The sequence below is a fragment of the Bombina bombina genome, chromosome 4, assembly GCF_027579735.1.
Source record: "Bombina bombina isolate aBomBom1 chromosome 4, aBomBom1.pri, whole genome shotgun sequence".
Taxonomy (NCBI): domain Eukaryota; kingdom Metazoa; phylum Chordata; class Amphibia; order Anura; family Bombinatoridae; genus Bombina; species Bombina bombina.
In genome coordinates, this window is record NC_069502.1 from 990,793,333 (window position 1) to 990,815,326 (window position 21,994).

Consider the following 21,994-nt stretch of genomic DNA (forward strand, 5'->3'; position numbering starts at 1 on the left):
TCGCATTCTGTGCTGGGCGTGAAGAGCTTTTTTGTAGGTGTTTAGATATACTAAAGATGTCAATATGCTGTCTGAAGGGGTTTTCCACACTAACTATACGTCGATGTCATCAAAGGTCTCATTTTGTGAGCGCACTCCGCGCACACGTTCACCCACAGAGCCACTCCTCTCTCTCTCTGTGATAGGACAGCTCCCTCTGTAAGGTGCGGGCTCATAAACACTGTGATTCTAAACCTGGTCTCTTCCCTATTGTAACTATTATATAGTTTCTAGTAGCGCAGATCAAGTGCGTGGACTATACCCAATGCTAAGTCCCGACTCCCGAGGCTATGAGGACATAAACAATAAGTGATATTTGTTGCTACCGGTGGAGCTACGTTGGATAAGGAGAATTCGTTAGCTACATTTTTTTCTATTTGAGGAAAAAAGAAGCTGGATTCAACACTGGGGAAGAATAATTTATGACACTGGACGCTGCTGGCATTAATTATTAGACTGGTCGTTTGCGGAGGACGTGTGTACCCTGCTGTAGTGAGATCCCTGCTAGACTTGGTGACCCGGTAACTTCCACTGCTGAGGCTGGTCTGGATAGAGATTACATTAGACACACTATGGCTGGTAAGTTAAAAAATGTGTGTGTCTGTCACTGTGTATTATATATATATTTATAAAACTCTAAAACTTAATATCTTGTGTGTTCCATGAATGTACAGAGCGTACAGAAACATAGATATATTTAAAATGCTAAAAGATCTTTCTATTACTTACATCTAAAGCAATGCTAATTTATGTTTACTTGACAATAGAAAATCGGTACCAGGTAAAAGTATATTTATCCCTTCTATAAAATAACTTATCACATAAAGGTTTGTATTTCCTCTTTTTTCTTTTTTTTTTCTTTTTTTGCATTTGGGGGTGGGTGCAACAGTCCTATATCTTCATAAATGGCAATATCTTTATTTAACATATTTTTGTCATTTTACTGTTTATATATAAATATATATCATTTAAATTTGAATATAGGAGCTATACAATCCAGGGTGTTTTAATGACTGGAACCAAAGTAAATTGCCTAAAGAGACTTCTGATTGCTCAGTGGATCTCAAAAAGGGGAAAAGGTCACTTCTCTAAATGTTAGAAGAAATGTTTAAATGTCACAGACAAAGCTGAGTACTGATTGACAGCATCATGGTTGACCAATGACGTGTAAGCAAGTGACTTCTCAGTACCAATGAAAGTGAATTCTGTAAAATCCTTTCATAAAGAAAATGTATTACTTTAGTATTATCAGATTCCAAAATGATGGTCAAAACATTCTGTAAAGAAGAACAAGTTTAAAAAAAAAATGAATAAATAAATAAATGAAGCTTTAATAAGGCTGCTGTTATATGGGCATTATTAGAAACAATGTGGAAGCAAAACCAAGTGGTGGCACTGCTGGAAATTACAGGGAAGTAAATACATATAGAGTTATATATAGAGAAACTTAAAATAAGCAATGCTGAGTACAATCTACATGCACTCTAAATGCATATACACTGGTTCTACACAGTGAAGACAGAGGTTAGCTAAATGTTTTGAGGTTTGTGTTGCTAAATCATATCAATAGAAGAGATTAGAATAGAGATTAAAAGCACTAGAGGGGGAAATGTGGCCTACAGATTGGACATCCCATAACTAAAACACTTTACAGATGTGTCCTGTGTAGCTGGTCATAAAACAGGTCACTAAGGGCTCGATGTATCAAGCCCTTTTCCACCTTTGACTGGAGGTTCACACATGAGAACCTGCAGTCAGGATTTATCAAGCAACAGTCCTCAAACTGCTGCTTCCCTACCCTGTTCACCTCTTGTGATTGGCTGTGCGTGGGCAGGGGGCGGAGCAGACAGGGGGCGAATATGTCCACCCCTGTCTGCCAGGTATTGATAAATTGAGTTCTAATTGTTTAATTTGAGGAGAAGTGGTCCAGCAATACAGCCACTGGGTAACTGCCTTGACCTGGCCTTCAAAAAAATTTGAGCCATGTTTTTGGATTTACTGCTACAGAATCAAATACTTTTCATTTAAAGCAGGGATGGCAAACTGGAAGCACGAGGGCCAAATGTGGCCCTTTGCACTAGTTATATCCAATGGGAAAAGCAGAACTAAGAATGTGTGCCATAGATTTTATGGCCCCAGGCAAAAAAATAGCAAAATTAAAATGTGCAATTTGGAGACTTTGCAAGACAAAAAAGATTTGGAAACCACTCTGGAGTCATTTGATGATCTTCAAACTACTTTAGAAGTCATTTGCACATCATCAGACATCATCAGGGTTGTAAAGTCATCAGCAAAGGTAAAAAATTCTGGGTGATGACAGAAAAATTAGCAGATTACCTTACTGATTACTTCACAAGCATGAACAGCCAGTGAATGACCCTAGAGCAGGGGTGGGCAACTATCGGCCTTCAAAATGTTATGGACTATATCTTCCATGATGCTTTGCCAGCATTATGGCTGAAAGAGCATTATGGGAGATGTAGTCCATAACATCTGGAGTTCTAGACATCTAGAGTCATCTTATTTAAATATTTCGGCCTGTGGGCATGCTTCAGGATGGCTTCTAATGACTAGTCTGAAGTCATCGATTACTTCAGAATAATTTCAGGAAGATCGTCCTTTTTGACTAGGTTTTTGGTGGGTGAGCAACTAACTATCAATTAATAAGGCTACTATAATATCGATTTGCGACCCCTATTTGTTAGATAGTTGGCTATGACTGATATAAAATACAGAAATATAAAAAACACACATTAAAAAAACAACAACAAACAGTCCACATTGGAGATGATGCATTAAAGTGAATGCATACATAAAAAAAGAAAATCCCTCTCAGAATTAATTTTTATTGTACAGTTTTTATAGATTTTATGCAATGCTCTCTGGTCCAGAAAAAAAAGGTTGCATATGATATCATTCTTTTTTTATCAGTTAGATAATGATTCATTTTTTAAGAGTTTATAAACTGCTTTGTTTAAACATAAATAGATTAAAAAAAAAACCATTTGATACCATATAACCATGTCAAAGACATTAAAGAACACATGACATTTAGCTGGTTTGGTTCAACATACTTTGCAATCAAATTTCCCAATCAGGGAACCTATGATGCACACAGTCCCACATGTTGTATCCCTTAGGATTCAGAAAAGAAAATGTCCAAATGTTTCCAAATATCGTCTTGTTATTAGGAAACTATAGTGGCCGCTATTCTCAAAAACATGCACAAGATGATCTAAGACAAAGAGGAATAAAAAGAAGGCGCCTCTTGGTGCAATAAAATGTCACAATGTAGAATTCTTTCCTCTATGTGGCAAATAATATACTCACAAGTGGAGCAGCAGCAAACGTGCTGATTGAAACAGACTGAGATCTCACAGTGTCTCAGCTCACTGAACCAGGGTGTGGAGTCTGCTCCTCCCAGCTGGGCTCAATCAGCCTCACATGAATAATGATGTGAACACAAATAGTTTTAAACAAATAAAACAGCATTTATTAAAAGCATATTAAAATCTTATGGAGTTGATAAGTATATCTTAAATAGCTTACAATCAGGTTGGTTGACACCCCCTACTAGTGGCCAATTGGCCACAAATCTGCAGAGGGCGGCATTGCACAAGCAGTTCACCAGAACTGTTTGTGCAATGATAAATGCCAACAGCGTATGCTGTCGGCATTTATCGATGTCTGGCGGACATGATACGCTACAGCGGATCATGTCCGCCAGACACTTGATAAATCGGCCCCATGGTGCAGAATTAGAGATTACTTCACTAATATTGGCACCCTTGGTAAATATGAGCAAAGAAGGCTGTGAAGAATTGTCTTTGTTTAACCTTTTGATCTTTTGTTAAAAAATACTATGCTCTCATGGATATCAAAAAATTGCAAAAAAACAACACAGGTTTATCAAAAAAATAAAAATAAATCTTTGTAAAATATATGTGTGCCAGAATTATTGGCACCCCTATGAATTCATATGGGAAAAATATATTTGAAGTATATTCCCATTGATATTTAAAACATTTTAGTACACCTGGGTGACTAGGAATAGGAAATTGTTCAACCATGACTTCCTGTTTCACATGGGGTATAAATATGAGGTATCACATAGGCCATATTCCCTTAGTCATTCATCACAATGGGTAAGACAAAGGAATATAAGTGCTAGTGTATAATTAGTGCGCCAACGGTCTGAAAATCTACTGTCTGTATGACAGTGAGACACAATCACAGTGTTAAAAATCTAAATATATAACTATACGATACAAATCGTTATAGAAAAATACCCCAATCAAATTATATTGGGATACAAATGAGTTATTAAGAAACAAATAAATTCTTCTTAGATAGTATTAGTGATAACGTAATATAGTGGTGTCTTTGCAGCAAACACCCCAAAATATTAAGGTGATAAAACTGCAAGGCACTGTAAATAATAAACACAGCAATGTGGTAGAATTATAAAATAATATAGTGAAAAAGTCCCAATGACCAGAGTTCAAAGTGTTACATATATGATGGGCGTAATGTCCAAATCACAGTAGGCAGGCTCTTCTCCAAAAGATCCCTGTTGGTGACCCAGGGGTGGATACTATATAGAAAAAAAGATAAAAGAAGGCGCCAACATAGTGCGGTTACCAATGGGATGGAACACGCTTAGTAAATAATACCAGATACTCACAGGATGAAAGACACTTGAGAAGTGTCACAGGTGCCTCCTGGACTCTCAGAGTTGTCCAGCTAACTCCCACTCCACTGTGGTGGTAAGGTTCCGCTTGTCTCTATCGATTAGGATGGCTCCGCTGGTGGTTGTGGCTCCCAGCCAGTATTCCAATAGGACTCTCTTGCGGTTTCCCCAAATCCAGCTATCCAGTTAAAATCCGTGCTCTCCGGTGAGAGATGAAACAGCAAGGATAAAAGTGGTTTGTGACGGTGGTAACAAACTACAATATTGCCATTAAAGATATCAGAAAAAGAAAGTTCGTGGCTGCAGTAATAAAATCAAAAAAAGACTTTATTTACACAACGTTTCTCGGTCTGTACGTGACCGTTTCCTTATGCATCTGAGGAAACGGTCACGTACAGACCGAGAAACGTTGTGTAAATAAAGTCTTTTTTTTATTTTATTACTGCAGCCACGAACTTTCTTTTTCTGATATCTTTAATGGCAATATTGTAGTTTGTTACCACCGTCACAAACCACTTTTATCCTTGCTGTTTCATCTCTCACCGGAGAGCACGGATTTTAACTGGATAGCTGGATTTGGGGAAACCGCAAGAGAGTCCTATTGGAATACTGGCTGGGAGCCACAACCACCAGCGGAGCCATCCTAATCGATAGAGACAAAGGAATATAGCTGTGATGTGCGGAAAAAGGTTGTTGAGCTTCACAAAATGGGAAGTGGCTATAAGAAAATAGCAAAAGCATTGACAATGCCCATTTCCACCATCGGGGCAATAATTATGAAGTTCCAGTTAACTGGAAATGTTATGAATTTACCTGTAGGAGGACGTGTCTATATATTGTCTTGACGCACTGTGATTAGGACAGTTATGGATAACTGTAAATGGACCTGTCGGCTTCTCTCACTAATCACTGTCTGGTGTATATCTAGTTCAGGAAAATGACATTTTTTTTGAAGGAAACATAATATGTATTTTTGGCCTTTCTAAGAAGTTGTGGGAAAAGCACAAATGTTACACAAAAATAATGTATTTTACAGCAAAAGAAAGCAAATTCAGTAATAAATATTGCAAATGTTTTTAATAAGTATAATTAAATATTTTATATGACAACCTGCAAAGTGTTTAATGCAATAAGTGTTTCATTTATTATTAACTAGTCCTAAAGCCCGTGTACATGGGTCATTTTCTGCAGTGCAGCGGTCTGAATCACAAAAGAAAATATTTGGTTTTCATATCCCTTTAAACCAATGAAAATAGTTTACACATAATGTGTTGTTTAGAAGCATTTAACTTTTATTACATGGGCTAATACATTTTCCATGACTGACCCTGTTTTTGTATCTAGCAAAGCAAATACTGTCATTTACAAGTGTATTAAATTAATGGATTTCTCAATATCAGGGTGGTTTTAATATGATCCATGGAGCTTACAGTAAATATTAGAAACCTGCATGAAGTAAAAAAAGGCTACAATAATATTAAATAGCTTACTGCAAACTAAGGGCAATGATTTGAATATATAATTTTGTGTAGTTTAACTTATATTTGCCTTTTGCTAATGGTTCAACTTTGAATTGTAATAATGTAATTAATATCAGTGTAAATATTTAGTATCAGTATAGCACCAGTATTAATACTAATTCCTTTATTTTGATAATGATAGTACAATTACAAACAATGTGATAAAGTTATTGTTCATACCAGTGATTCAGAAAAACAATGTGGCCTTTCTTTCCATTGATAAAAACCTTAGCCATTCATAATGTTGTATGGAAACTATCCAATAAAATAGACGAGTTAGACAATTTCTTGTTACTTTACTAGTTACTTTACTAGTAACTGCCAATGACAGGGAATATAATAATGTCATGGTCCTATATGTGTATGTATGTATATATATATATATATATATATATATATATTTTTTTTTTTATATTTATATACAATTTTTCCTAAATGATGGTGAGCTGGGCAGTTTGAGATTGTTTTTATCTAAAATGCCTAGTAATGCTTAAATGGACAGTTAACTCACAAATATTCTCCCCTTTAATTTGTTCCCAATGATCCATTTTACCTGCTGGAGTGTATTAAATTGTTTACAAGTATTTTTATTACCCTTATATTGGCATTTGCGATAGTTTATTTAGCCTGTGGTATCCCAACCAATCCTGAAAGTTTTTGGCCTCCAGTCCGAGCTGTGTTAACACAGCCAGTAGAATAAATTACACTTCCAGTGGGTTATAGAACAGATAAGGTAATAAAATGTTAATTTTCCATTGTTCTCTCCAAGTATTGGTGATTGGTTTATGGACAGATATAAGATAAAGAAGCAGGTATATGTACACAATGTGATAAAGTAATGAGATCTGATTAAACCTACAAGCTCAACCCATTTTATTAGGTTGTAGCTTCAAAACACAAAATAAGCTAATTCATATACACAAATAAGCCTTAAAAAAGCAAATCTCATACATTTTATACTCTGCAGCTGGTAAAAAAGTAATTGGAAACACATTAAGGGAAAAACAATTTTATAGTATACTGTCCCTTTAATGAATATACTTTCATTATTTATTTTGCCCAGTTTCCATGTAATTTAGCTCTGAAACTTGGGGAATTTTCTCATTCACATAACTTGAAATACACCCGGCTGATTTCCCAAAGGCTAACCCTGCTACATATATTTCCCTAATTGGATTTAACTGATAAGAACTGCAAAACAATATGACCATGAGTAGCCTTGTTGTCTGCAAACTAAAGACTAAAAAAAAAGAGAAAAAAAGGCTTACAGTACAGTATTTATTGTATTATAAAATATAGTGCTAAGTTGTTTTATAAAGCTATACCTATGTTATATATTGTTTGCATACTTTTTTCCCTAGACTGTCTCTTTAAAGGGAAAAAAGGGGCAAAAAGGAAATGCTGTAATGTAATACATCATTTTAATTGTTCCGGTGAGATCTGACAAGAGATATGTATGTCACCAATCACCAGAAAACTCCCAGTAGTGCATTGCTGTTCCTCAGCTTACCAAGATTAGTCTTTCAACAAAGGATACCAAGAGAAGAAAGTAGCTTTGATAACATAAGTACACTAAAACGTTGCTAAAAATGGCATGCTCTTTCATGTCCCTTTAATGCATACGTTTAACGCCCCTTTAGTTTTAATACAGGTAGGCCTCAGTTTACTCTGGGGTTCAGTTGTAAAAAAAAATCTGTGTAAAATTAACTCAGTTATATAATGTAAGTCAATGGGAGGTAATTGAGTTAGGTTCCAGGCCCCTCTCAAAATTAATATTTGTAATTTAATATGATATTTTAACTGAAAGGGATAGGAAAGTGAAAAATATATTTGCATTATCCCGATAGAGCTTGAAATTTGAAGATACTTTTAAATTTACTTCTAGTTTCAAATTTACTTTGTTCTTTTGGTATCTGTTGTTGAAAAATAATATGTACATATCCTACACTACTGGGAGCGAGCTGGTGATTGGTGCCTGCACACATTTGTCTCTTTTGATTGGCTCACTATATGTGCTCAGTTAGTTCCCAGTACTGCATTGCTGCTCCTTTAGTAAAAGATAACAAGAGAATAAAGCAAATTTGATAATAGACGTAAATTGGAAAGTTGTTTACCATTGTATGTTCTGTCTGAATAATGGAATAAAAATTGGGGTTTAATATCCCGTTAAAGGGACACTGAACCCACATTTTTTCTTTCGTGATTCAGATAGAGCATGCAATTTTAAGCAACTTTCTAATTTACGCCTATTATCAAATGTTCTCCATTCTCTTGGAATCTTTATTTTAAAAGCAAGAATGTAAGTTTAGATGCTGGCCCATTTTTGGTGAACAACCTGGGTTGTTCTTGCTGATTGGTGGATAAAATTACCCACCAATAAACAAGTGCTGTCCATGGTCTGAACCAAAAAATAGCTTAGATATCTTCTTTTTCAAATAAAGATAGCAAGAGAACGAAAAAAATTGATAATAGGAGTAAATTAGAAAGTTGCTTAAAATTGCATGCTCTATCTAAGCGGTCGCCAACCAGTGTTCCATGAGAAGATGTTGGTGGTCCTTGACACCATCAGGCAGAAATGAATCTCTTCTGATGGTGTCACCCCGTCGCAACTCCCTACAGTGCCCGGCTGGACATCAGTGAAAACCGATGGAGGAGGAGTTAAATTACAATCTCCCTACGCACGTTGTGTAGTATTGCGCAACTTGCGTAGCTAGATTGTATTTTTAACTCCCGCCCGGTGCGCTGCTCAGAGAAAGATGCTTCCATTCTAAAGCCAGCAGAGGTTGGTTTAGTCTTGGCTTGAAATAGTGGAATTAAAGTATATAAAAATAAGAAAATCTTAAAAAAAAAAAATTATCTTATATTTAATTTATTTTTTTCCCTTTACCTGTCTCTTTGTAGTAGTTTTCCTAATTCCTTCAGATGGACTTACATCACTATTTGTCTTCCTCCTCTCCATCTTCTTTTTTTTAATTAAATATTAATTATTTTTCATTCTAATAATTTTATTCCCCCTGAATTCCAGTAATTGCCATCCAGCAGATCAGTCATATCCCACCAGTATTATAGTAATTGCCAGTAACATCAGTCGTGGTTAGCTCACATCCATATTAAGAGCTTTATGACTCCAATGTCTGTCCATGATCTCAAGTAGTTTTGAATAATTCCTAACTGGGAGGTAACTTGGAAGTCTTGTGGTCCTTTTAAACATAATTCTTTTTTTCCCACTTTCTGCCTCTCTGTTTCCAGCTCAAAAGTTGGTACTCGCCCTTCATCTCTCATTTGGAAGTATTCTCTCAGTTCTGTCATTCAAAGAAATAATTCTTAAAAATGTGTAAATACAGTATATACATAATGTAAACTTAGCTATGGTTATACTAGTTATGTACAGTATGTGTTTTTATATATATATATATATATATACACACACACATTATAGAGGTTTGTACCTTTTAAAAAAAGTTCATGTTAGTGGTCCACAGAATTCAAAATTGTGAGTTTAGTGGTCCCTGAGGTCCGAAAGGTTGGCGACCCATGCTCTATCTGAATCACGAAAGAAAAAAATTGGGTTCAGTGTCCCTTTAATATATATTAAATGCATTATTATATAATATATTTATAGCGCCGGCATGAATCCTCTAGATGTAAAAACAGCAATATAAAAATGTTTTTATGCTTGTGAGGCAAATCACTATCCATCAGGGATTTCTGTTTATCAGCCAGTGAGCAAGTATTTTCTTTTCTTTGCTGCATATAAAAAGGAAACAAATTTAACATGCACACAGACATATACTTCCTGTTAGCTTCAGTATCAAAAAGGCCAGCAGTAAAAAATATGTTTAATATGTTACTGCTCTTTTATATGTATGGTAGAATCTTTTTTTTTTTACAGTTCACTGAACTGGCCCTTTAAGAAAGCAAACAAATGGCAAACTACTTTCAGTGCTGTACTGTAAATGCAGGTGGTAAAAACTCTTCTGCAAATCTTTTGTTTTCAGCTAAGGAGCCTGCTCAATAGTGGTCACATGGTCACTAGGAACAGGCGCTATTGTGAAATGGGGCAAATTAAACCAGCGCAGAACGAGGGCTACCTACCTGTATAAGTTCTCAAATCATGTAGTTAATCCACAAAGCAGACGTTATAATTGTAGAATGTATTTGGGTTTCTTATATTGACTTTGGTTACAAAGGGGATTTTTTATGATAAATGTTCTTTAACTTCCTTGTTTGTGTGTCTTTTAGTAAGTTCATGATATCATATGACAACAAAGAGGAAGTGCTTGTTAGTGGTGTAAATTGTATGAAACACCAGATATTGTTTTACACGTAACTCAGTTTAGTAAGTAGTACAGACTTTTTATTTATTAGATGGCAAGGCAATATAGAATGTTTCATTTTATCCCTCTAGCTAGATCTGCTAAAATGTAACTTCTAACGTGTTTGATAATTAATCAGATCTCTGGTTAATCTTCTAAAAGTGCATGTTATTTAAAAGTAAATATATATTATGTATATGCTTAAATACATATGTATTTATGTGTATATACACATATTAACACATAAATATATATATACATATTAATATATAGATATATTTACATTTGCTGCTCAGCGCTGTGCGACTTACCCCCTTCGCTGCGCTTAGGTTCTGTGCCGTGTATAATGGCATCAGAACAAGGCTCTCGTTAGCGCAATGCTTCCATGCAATGCAAACGCGAGGTCGCATTTACTTTGCCCCTAACTCATAATACCAGCGCACATTTGCGTGCGCTGGTATTACTCAGTTGTGCGCAAATATCGCTTTCGCGGAAGCGATATTTTGCGCTCAACTTGTAGTCTGTCCCTATATATTTTTATTATTGCGTTTGCCTGTTGCAGCTACTGTAATTTAACACTAAAAAAAAAAAATCATTATTTTAAAATGCTCACTGAGATCCAGCAATATTCTCCACTGCAGCTGCATGACCAGTGCAGGAAGTTATTTATATTTATCCGTATTTGTTCAAAGAAAAGAGATAATTGAATCATACTAATAATGCTTTTCAAGAAGTATGAACTGCAATACAATTCAGCTTTTGCTAATAGAACAATAGTTTTCTTCTGTGTTTTGTACATTTGGCTGTACAAAGGGGGGAAGCTTTTTACCAGGCAGGTGGTTTGATGTAACAGCTTTCACAAATGCTTCTAGCTAGGAATGAGAAAATGTTGCAGTTTTGACTTTCAGGGAGGACACATGTTCTCCTTGACATTTATTCTGTTGTTTGATTGTTTCTGCAGAACTAATGTAAACATTCAAATGTAGCAAGTGAAGATATTAATCCATCTGAGTATTAGTAAGCTGACAAGTTTTAGTTTTGCATTCCTGAAGGTTCCTGGAAATCCCCTTTCAAGGGACACTGAACCCAAATTCTTTCTTTCGTGATTCAGATAGAGCATGCAATTTTAAGAAACTTTCTAATTTACTCCTATTAACAATTTTTCTTCGTTCTCTTGCTATCTTTATTTGAAAAAGAAGGCATCTAAGTTAAGGAGCCAGACAATTTTTGGTTCAGACCCTGGATAGCACTTGTTTATTGATGGGTGAATTTATCCACCAATCAGCAAGAACATCCCAGGGTGTTCACCAAAAAAGGGCCAACATCTAAACTTACATTTTTGCTTTTCAAATAAAGATACCAAGAGAATGAAGAAACATTGATAATAGGAGTAAATTAGAAAGTTGCTTAAAATTGCATGCTCTGTCTGAATCACCAAATAAAAATTTGAATTCAGTGCCCCTTCCTGCTACACCCCTATTTCACATAGCTTTTTGATTATTTTTTCATGTGTTTAAGTAGATTTTGCTATTAATTTCAAAAAGCAGCTGTTCTTATGGAGAGGAAGGGCTTGCACGACACAGCACTAGTTGGCTAAAATGCAAGTCAATAGATAATAAACAAATAGCCATGTGATAAGGGGGCTATCCGAAGGGGATTAGATACAAGGTAATTACAGGTAAAAATTTATTAAAGGGACATTAAACACTTTTAGATGGTAATATAAAATTATAAATCTTATATATGAAAATATTCATATATTTCATTATTTATTTTGTCCCCTTTTCCTGTAATTGCATTTTGAAATTGTGAGTTTTTCAGCTCCTGTTAGAAGTGGAAGTGCAGAACACTGTTACATTACACACAGCCATTGGCTGCACACACTATTGACCTATTTATAACTGTCCCTAATTGACTGTAGCAGAGAAGGTAACCTAAGTTATAACATGGCAGCTCCAATTGTTTTATAGACGTTAAAACTTTACACTTAATTTGTCACTATTTAAAAAGCTAATGAAACTTTAAAAATACATCTACATTTTATTCTCAGACTAATCTTTTCTTTGCATCGTTCTATCTAGCATTTATTTAGTGTTTAATGTCCCTTTAATATAACAGTGTTGGTTATGCAAAACTGGGGAATGGGTAATAAGGGGATTATCTAAAAAAATTCTGGATAGAGTGTTAATTTTTTTTAAAAAATAATCTTCAAAAATATTTGTGAAAATAAAAAGTATAGAATATATAAAATAGTTTAAAAAAATCAAATAAGGTTTAAATCTAAGAAATACAAATCTTCTTTGTGTTTAGTGTTGCCAAAGGCATATCAAGTTATGTTTACACAGACATTGTATATGATTTAATTTGTTATAACCTTTGATGTTTTGGGGTTTCCCCCACCTTCAGCTACTCCTTGAAGTCTCGGCCATCCCAATTAATTTGTTGATTTAATTGCATTTAGATTCTTTGTTCTTCATTGTGAAGAAACTGTTGTATCCATCTACCCAGGTGCTTATTTTAGTGGTGTGCTCTTGTTCGTTTGTTCCAAAATGCTGTCCTGTCTTTATGAAACCCACATTTTTTTTTCTTTCATGAGTCAGATAGATCATGCAATTATAAACAACTTTCCAATTTACTTCTATTATCTAATTTGTTTCATTCTCTTGGTATCTTTTGTTTAAAAGCATACCTAGGTAGGCTCAGAAGTTGCTAATTGGAAGCTGCACATATATGCCAGATGTTATTGGCTCACCCATGTGCTTTGCTGTTTCTTCAACAAAGGATAACAAGAGAATGAAGTAAATTAGATCATAGAAGTACATTTGAACAATGTTATTGTATGCTCTATCTGAATTCATATCCCTTTAAAAGGACGTTAAAGCGATTATTTTTTCCTGGCTGCATCTAAATGAGCGTATTTTAAAATGTTTTACTTTATTCATGCTCAATGCTTTTTACCTTTATTAGAACCTTAGCGTCTCATCCAAAACTTGTTTCTGTTGTCAAGGATGTAAAGAATCAGATCTGACCAGAATTTGTAAGGTGTGATTATAATTATTATTTCCATTTTTGCCTATATTAAATTAAAGTGAGCTTTGGATCATTATATTGTTGCATCACCATCACCCAACCTCTCTTTAGCTTGAGGCCATTCTGCCCTGATATTCTCCTGTAAAATGCAGGGCTGGATTGGCCTACCAGGATACCAGGAGATTTCCCGGTGGTCTGTGGCAGTTGGGGCTGCAAAGCTACAATTTAAAGGGGAAATAATGGATGCAATTGGGTTGTAAGGTGCCTTTATATCATCAATCTGGCATTTTTATTTAATACAAAATAATAACATTTAATTCTAGGGAAGGAGTATCCCAGTAATCTCCTTTGAGAAAAATGCGGCATGGCATTTTACCTACTCAACGGAAAATAGGGCTGGTCTTCATATTTTTCCAGGGCTGCTTTTTATTCCCAGTCCGGCCCTGGTAAAATGTCTTGATACATTTTTTAATTAATTGTTCCCTCAATGATTACAAGGTGTCCAGGGCATGGGGCAGCAAAGCAGGCCGAAACCATGACGCCCCCTCACCATGCCTTGAAGTAGGATGAGGTTTTTGTGTTGGTGTGCAGTGCCCATCCTTAGAGGAAGATCAGACCACATTTTATGAGTAATCAATACAGAAATCCCGGTAATTCCAAAGGGTTCACTAACTTTTTCTTGCAACAGTAACAGAACACAAACAGATGAATTAGAAATGCATACAGTGGAAGTGTTTGCTTTTCCTTTATAAACCCCCCCCCCCCGCAGCTAAATAACAATCATTGGAATATTTTATTGCTTCATAAATATAGTAAAATAACCATAATCATTTTGAAGTGAAAATGCAGTCCCAAGATATTTGATAATAAATAAATATTGAGAAATGTTAAATTAAGTGGCTGAAGTCAACTTGCCAATATTTTATCATGGGACATTTATTTCATCACATCGGTAGAAAAGTATGTGGTATTCAAAGCTGGAATAATGTATTGTCCCAGTGGGATATATGGAAAATACAATATCTTAATATACAAGTGTAATAATAAAAAACAGAAAAAAATACATCATGCTAGATTTAACCCTTTCACTACTGGGACTTTTTAGACAAAAACTTAGAGAATTTTTAGCATTTTTGCTATCACTGCATTTAAACAGAAATAGAGCCTTGTTTTTTTTTTATTTACCTATCAAAACTATATATATATTTTTAAGTAGACAACCCAAGAAATTGATCTAGGCCCATTTTGGTATATTTCATGCCACCATTTCACGCCAAATGCAATCAAATAAACAAAAAAATTGTACTTTTCTCACAGACTTTGGGTTTCTCACAGAAATTATTTACAAACGGCTTGTGCAATCATGGCACAAATGTTTGTAAAAGTTTCTCTGGGATCCCCTTTGTTCAGAAATAGCAGAAATATATGGCTTTGCCATTGCTTTTCGGTAATTAGAAGGCTACTAATGGCAGCTGCGCACCACACTTCTGTTATTCCCGGCAGTGAAGGGGTTAATTAGGTAGCTTAAAAGGTTAATTTTAGATTTAGTGTAGAGATTAGCCTCCCACCTGACACTTCCCATCCCTTGATTCCTACCTGATCCCTCCTAAACAGCTCTCTTCCCTCCCCCACTCCCCATTGGTAACCCCCATTTTAGGTCTGCCAGCATGAAAATATAAGGCTTTTTGTTTAAAAATAAAATATATATTTTTTATTTTTATATTTTCTGCAGTGTAGGATACCCCTTTACCCCCCAACCTCCCTGACCCTCCCCCCCCCCAAACAGCTCTCTAAACTTCCCCCCTCTAACTATTATCTGCCATCTTAGGGCCCCCCACACCCCCAGATCCCCTTTTCTGTAAAGTAGCTGCCCTATCCCTCCCTGTCCCTTTGTTTTTTTATTTTCCATAGCATAGGGCCTCCCACTCCCTCCCGCCTCGCCTGCTGGGCCGCTTCCAGCCGCGAGTGCTGGAGCTTCCTCCAGCACTCGCTGGACGTATGTGTGTGTATGTATATGTATATATATATATATATATATATATGTATATGTATATATATATATATATATATATATAACAAATCAAACAGAGAAACCCAACAACAGAACTCAGCCACACCGGGCTGTAGTGAATATATATGGACCAGTGCAGAGTCTCCGGTAATGAGTGACACTTCTTATAGCACTTGCACGATTAAGTAACTCACCCCACTCTGGCCTGTCCGGTTATCCACTTGACAGCGTCGCTGCCCAATGTACAGCCGCCTCTGTGCCGCTTCCGAAGATCCAAGCTTCAATTGAGCGGCTCACAGGGCCTCAGCTGTATTCCGTGTACTCGTCGGCTTCTGTGTGGGTGTGTGGCTATACGTCACAGGTGTTCCTCCAATGGCGGGAGTTCTTTTCCGGAGGTACTGCAAACTTTGATCCGCTCCAGACTAAAGCATCAGCTGATGGGTCGGCAAGGACTGGAATAATCAAATTCAAAAGGAGACACCGACATCCATCTTATAGATAAAATCTTGTAAACTTTATTCGGCAATTTTAAAAGGAAGAGACAGCACAGCAAAATGAACTTAGAGTCAGACGTGGGCGCAGCACACAGGCATACGCGTTTCGGAAAAAGATTCCGTAGTCACAGCCTGACATGCTACCCCACACACCTGTTTAAAAACCCCATGGGCTAATATAATTGGTTAAAACAGGAACTACCCCCATAGACTCTAGCCAATAGGATACAAAATTACAGATACAGAGATGATCCTAATTAACACTTCATTATCTAAGTTACCAGCATTTATTCTTCTAGTGTATAAACAACAGACAATAATAGGAATGCGTGTGAATAGACATATTCGTATAATTAAATGGCAACCATAATCCGAATGCGAAAGTGTCAGAGGTATTAGTGATGTAGCAAAGGGGAGTAGATGATATAGCTATATACATTGGTTGATGGCATTTAGTTATAGTTATAAGCATAAGAGGGAACATAAAGGGCAAAATTAGTATAGTATAAAATGATCACACCAATAAGTATATGGATTTCATTTTCAAAGGAACGAAAATTCAAAATTTCAGATTCAAATTTGTATGTATACAATGTATACTGCCGTATACAATGTAGGTAGATGCATCAGAAAAACTCCATATGCATAATATAGAGATGTTATCGTGTAAGATCATCGAATATTAGATACAATCGGTAATGAAAAATAAAATAAAAACATATATGCTTACAGGCATAACTAGTAATCCTGAATTGAGTACTAGTCATATTACTATCGGGGTTCAGAGTACAGAGGGGGTTCCTCTGAACGGTGTACAGAACTAATATTGGCAGATTATTATTCGCAGTGATTAATAATATCAAATCTGGAATTCAGACCTTTAGGTAGTCTGCTTTCTAGGGTAAAGATCCAATATGCTTCCCTTCTTGCCAATATTGTATCTATATCACCACCCCTGGTGGGCCTAAGGATCTTTTCTATTGCACACCATGAGAAATATCTTAAATCGTTATTGTGAAAAGTGCCAAAGTGTTGTACTATCGGAGTACTAGCCCTATTGATTTTAAATGATGACAGGTGTTCCCGTATGCGGGTGTTTAGGTCCCTTGAAGTGAGACCTACATACTGTAATTTACAATGAGAACATTCGATAAGGTAAATGGCATATTCCGTGGTACAATTCATACAGGTACCAATGTCATACATCTTGTTAGTGACAATACTAGAGAAATTCCTTGTCACATTAACATACTCACAAGGTTTACACTTGCGCCGACCACACTTGAACATGCCAGTATGCCTTAGCCAAGATGATTGACTTTCGGTTTTGCTTTTCAGTAATGTAGGGGCCAACAAATTACCCAATGTTGGGCTTCTCCTATAGGAGCATCTGAGCCCATTCTTTACAGTATTTACTAGCTTATCATCCGCTGAGAGAAGAGGGAAGTGTTTACGAACTATCTTACAAATATCCTGATACTGTATACTATGATTGGTAACAAAAGTCAATCCTTTGAAATCATCATTTTTTGAAGATTTCATTTTTAACAGATCCTTTCTTTCTATAGTACTAACAGCAGCTTTAGCCCTTTTAACTATAGCTTTCGGGTACTTCCTTTCTAGGAGTCTCTTTTCTAGATCAACAGATTCTTGTTTAAACTGTTGAAAACTGGTGCAATTTCTCCTCAGACTAGTATATTCTCCTTTGGCAATGGCATATGGAACATGCTTAGGATGGCAACTAGTGCCTTGAAGGAGTGAATTGCCTGAGATGGGCTTCCTGTAAACGGTAGATTCAATCTTACCATCAGGGTTACCCCGCAGTGTAATATCAAGATAGTTGATAGTGTGTGGATTGAATTCACAGGTAAATTTCAGGTTAAGATCATTGCAGTGTAAGTATTCCAAAAACAAGGGAATAGTTTCCTCACTTCCTGTCCAGATGAAGATAAGATCATCTATATACCTCTTGTATAGAGATATATGTGATCTATAAATGTTATTATCTCCAAAGATTTGGTAAAATTCCCACCATCCTAAGAATAAATTTGCATAGGAGGGGGCAAACTTCGCCCCCATGGCGGTACCACATCTCTGGAGATAATAAGTATCTTCAAATTTAAAAAAATTGTGTGTTAATAGGAATGTGAGTACCTTAAGAATAAAATTCTTAAGGCAATGATCATAATCAGTGAAATTATCCAGAAAAAAAGTAACAGCTTCCACTCCCTTCTGGTGGGGGATGCTAGAATATAGAGAGACAATATCAATTGTCATCCACATACTGGACTCAGTCCATTCGATATGCTCAAGTATGTTTAGGATATGCTTTGTGTCACGAACATATGATAAGAGAGACATCACAATGGGTTGAAGTATATTATCCAGCCATTGAGAGAGGTTTCCCAAGAGTGACTCCACTCCACTAACAATGGGACGACCTTTTATATCTATGAGAGATTTATGTGTCTTGGGGAAGTGATGGAACAGTGGTGTCTTGGGATTATCCACAAAAAGGAATTCAGCTGTGTTGCTATCTATGCACCCTTGTTCCATACCTTCATCCAAGAGATGTTTCAGTTCATTTTTGTACTCATTAGTAGGGTCCCTACCTAGAATTAAGTAGTCATGTTCGTTATTTAGTTGTCTGAGACCTTCAGCTATATACTGCACTCGGTCCATTACTACAACCATTCCGCCTTTGTCTGATTTCCTGATAACCAAATCCTGATTATTTCTTAAGGAAGTCACTGCTTCTTTTTCAGACAAAGATAGATTGGGCTTGTGATTGGACCGCCTAGATTTTAATTCAACCAAGTCTTTTTCTACTCTTGAGTGGAAGATTTTAACAATGTTACCCCTACTTTGTATGGGATAGAATCGAGATTTTTTCTTCTTTAGGGTGGGGCCTCTGCTCCTAGTGTCATGTTCAGATATATTATCTAACTGTAATTGTTGTAATGAGACAATATCACAATTCTCAGAGAAATTATATTTATTAGTAGAAATGTCACTTTCCCTATTCATAGGAGTAGAATCATAACATATAGTGCTGACATCATCTGAGAAATGTTTTCTCAGAGTTATGTTCCTAACTAGTCTGTTGATGTCAATGATAGTTTGAAACAAATCAAAATCGTTATTAGGTGCAAAATTCAGCCCCAAATTTAATATTCTATAGTGTGTGTCACTGAGTGAGAAAGATGACAGATTGACCACATTTCCTACTATTTGTATTTTGTTAGCGGTCTCGGTTCCCTCAGCTGATATTTGTCCTGATTGTTTTTCATGACTGGATTCTGTTTGGTAGTGTGAGTGCCCCTTCCTCCCCCCGCTATGCCTCCCTGTACCTGTGGAAAAACCTGTTCTAGTACAGAGTTGTCAGGTCTAGATATAATGTGCGGAGTCTCAATATAGGCAGACTGCTTCAATCTTACTGAGTTGGTAACATTGTTAGAATTATCTTCATATACAAGATGTGGACCTGCCGCAATAGCAGCTCGAGGTTCATCATTTTGATATGTGATAGATTGTATATCCTGAATAGCGTCAGCTGGTTTATCACCATCACTGGAGTAGTCTGTGTCACTACCAGAGAAGGTAACATTTTTAGATGAATTATTGTTATTCTTATTTTTGTTTTGTTTGTTCTTATTGTTAGCCCTTCTCCTCCTCCCAAATCTTGGTTGGTTATATCTAGAGTTCCCACTAGATTTCTTATTCCATATGTATACACAATTATTAGCATAATCGAATTTGTCTCTAATGAACTTGGTATGTTTTCTCTCCATAATTTCTGACCTGCCCTTAGCAATCAGTTCCCTCAATATTTTATCAAATTTAGCAAAATCAGGATTACTGGATCGTCTATTCAATTCTACTTGCAATTCATTAATTTCAATTCTTAAAGACTCTAATTGTTTGTTTTTATAAATCAATAATAACATCATAAGTCTCAGGGAGCAGTCAGTCAGTACATTATTCCACGAGTCTATAAATTCCTTATCATTAGTGTCCACATCAAACGTGGGGAATTTAAAGACCCGTAGTCCCCTTGGTATCATACTTAAACTTTTGTACTTTTCGAGGGTCCAAATGTCCCACTGTAATTTAGATTCTTTTATCAAAAGTTTTTCCAGGAGTTCAAATAAAGTACTTAATGCCAGTATGCTCTTATCCTCTGAGAAAATCAGTTCACAGTCAGTAAGATTTGTAGTGCGTGCAGTAGCTGGCAACAATGAATAAAAAGTGTGCTGTGTTGTCTCCATAGCTGAGCAGAGAATTGTAGGCTGAAGACTTGAACAGTCTGTGTTAGGTGTTGGTACATCCAGGGTATACCCAATAGCAAACAAATCAAACAGAGAAACCCAACAACAGAACTCAGCCACACCGGGCTGTAGTGAATATATATGGACCAGTGCAGAGTCTCCGGTAATGAGTGACACTTCTTATAGCACTTGCACGATTAAGTAACTCACCCCACTCTGGCCTGTCCGGTTATCCACTTGACAGCGTCGCTGCCCAATGTACAGCCGCCTCTGTGCCGCTTCCAAAGATCCAAGCTTCAATTGAGCGGCTCACAGGGCCTCAGCTGTATTCCGTGTACTCGTCGGCTTGTGTGTGGGTGTGTGGCTATACGTCACAGGTGTTCCTCCAATGGCGGGAGTTCTTTTCCGGAGGTACTGCAAACTTTGATCCGCTCCAGACTAAAGCATCAGCTGATGGGTCGGCAAGGACTGGAATAATCAAATTCAAAAGGAGACACCGACATCCATCTTATAGATAAAATCTTGTAAACTTTATTCGGCAATTTTAAAAGGAAGAGACAGCACAGCAAAATGAACTTAGAGTCAGACGTGGGCGCAGCACACAGGCATACGCGTTTCGGAAAAAGATTCCGTAGTCACAGCCTGACATGCTACCCCACACACCTGTTTAAAAACCCCATGGGCTAATATAATTGGTTAAAACAGGAACTACCCCCATAGACTCTAGCCAATAGGATACAAAATTACAGATACAGAGATGATCCTAATTAACACTTCATTATCTAAGTTACCAGCATTTATGCTTCTAGTGTATAAACAACAGACAATAATAGGAATGCGTGTGAATAGACATATTCGTATAATTAAATGGCAACCATAATCCGAATGCGAAAGTGTCAGAGGTATTAGTGATGTAGCAAAGGGGAGTAGATGATATAGCTATATACATTTAGTTATAGTTATAAGCATAAGAGGGAACATAAAGGGCAAAATTAGTATAGTATAAAATGATCACACCAATAAGTATATGGATTTCATTTTCAAAGGAACGAAAATTCAAAATTTCAGATTCAAATTTGTATGTATACAATGTATACTGCCGTATACAATGTAGGTAGATGCATCAGAAAAACTCCATATGCATAATATAGAGATGTTATCGTGTAAGATCATCGAATATTAGATACAATCGGTAATGAAAAATAAAATAAAAACATATATGCATACAGGCATAACTAGTAATCCTGAATTGAGTACTAGTCATATTACTATCGGGGTTCAGAGTACAGAGGGGGTTCCTCTGAACGGTGTACAGAACTAATATTGGCAGATTATTATTCCCAGTGATTAATAATATCAAATCTGGAATTCAGACCTTTAGGTAGTCTGCTTTCTAGGGTAAAGATCCAATATGCTTCCCTTCTTGCCAATATTGTATCTATATCACCACCCCTGGTGGGCCTAAGGATCTTTTCTATTGCACACCATGAGAAATATCTTAAATCGTTATTGTAAAAATTGTGTCAAAGTGTTGTACTATCGGAGTACTAGCCCTATTGATTTTAAATGATGACAGGTGTTCCCGTATGCGGGTGTTTAGGTCCCTTGAAGTGAGACCTACATACT

General features: G+C 36.3%; 1 protein-coding gene across 1 annotated transcript in view; it reads left to right on the forward strand.

Annotated features, from left to right (window-relative positions):
* The first annotated feature begins 209 nt into the window (after positions 1–209).
* REL (REL proto-oncogene, NF-kB subunit) overlaps positions 210–21,994 on the forward strand; it is a 149,052-nt gene continuing 127,267 nt past the window's right edge. The window contains exon 1 of the mRNA XM_053712043.1: positions 210–618. Coding sequence (XP_053568018.1) covers positions 612–618 — 7 coding nt within the window. The 5' untranslated portion in view covers positions 210–611. The remainder of the gene's footprint in view (positions 619–21,994) is intronic.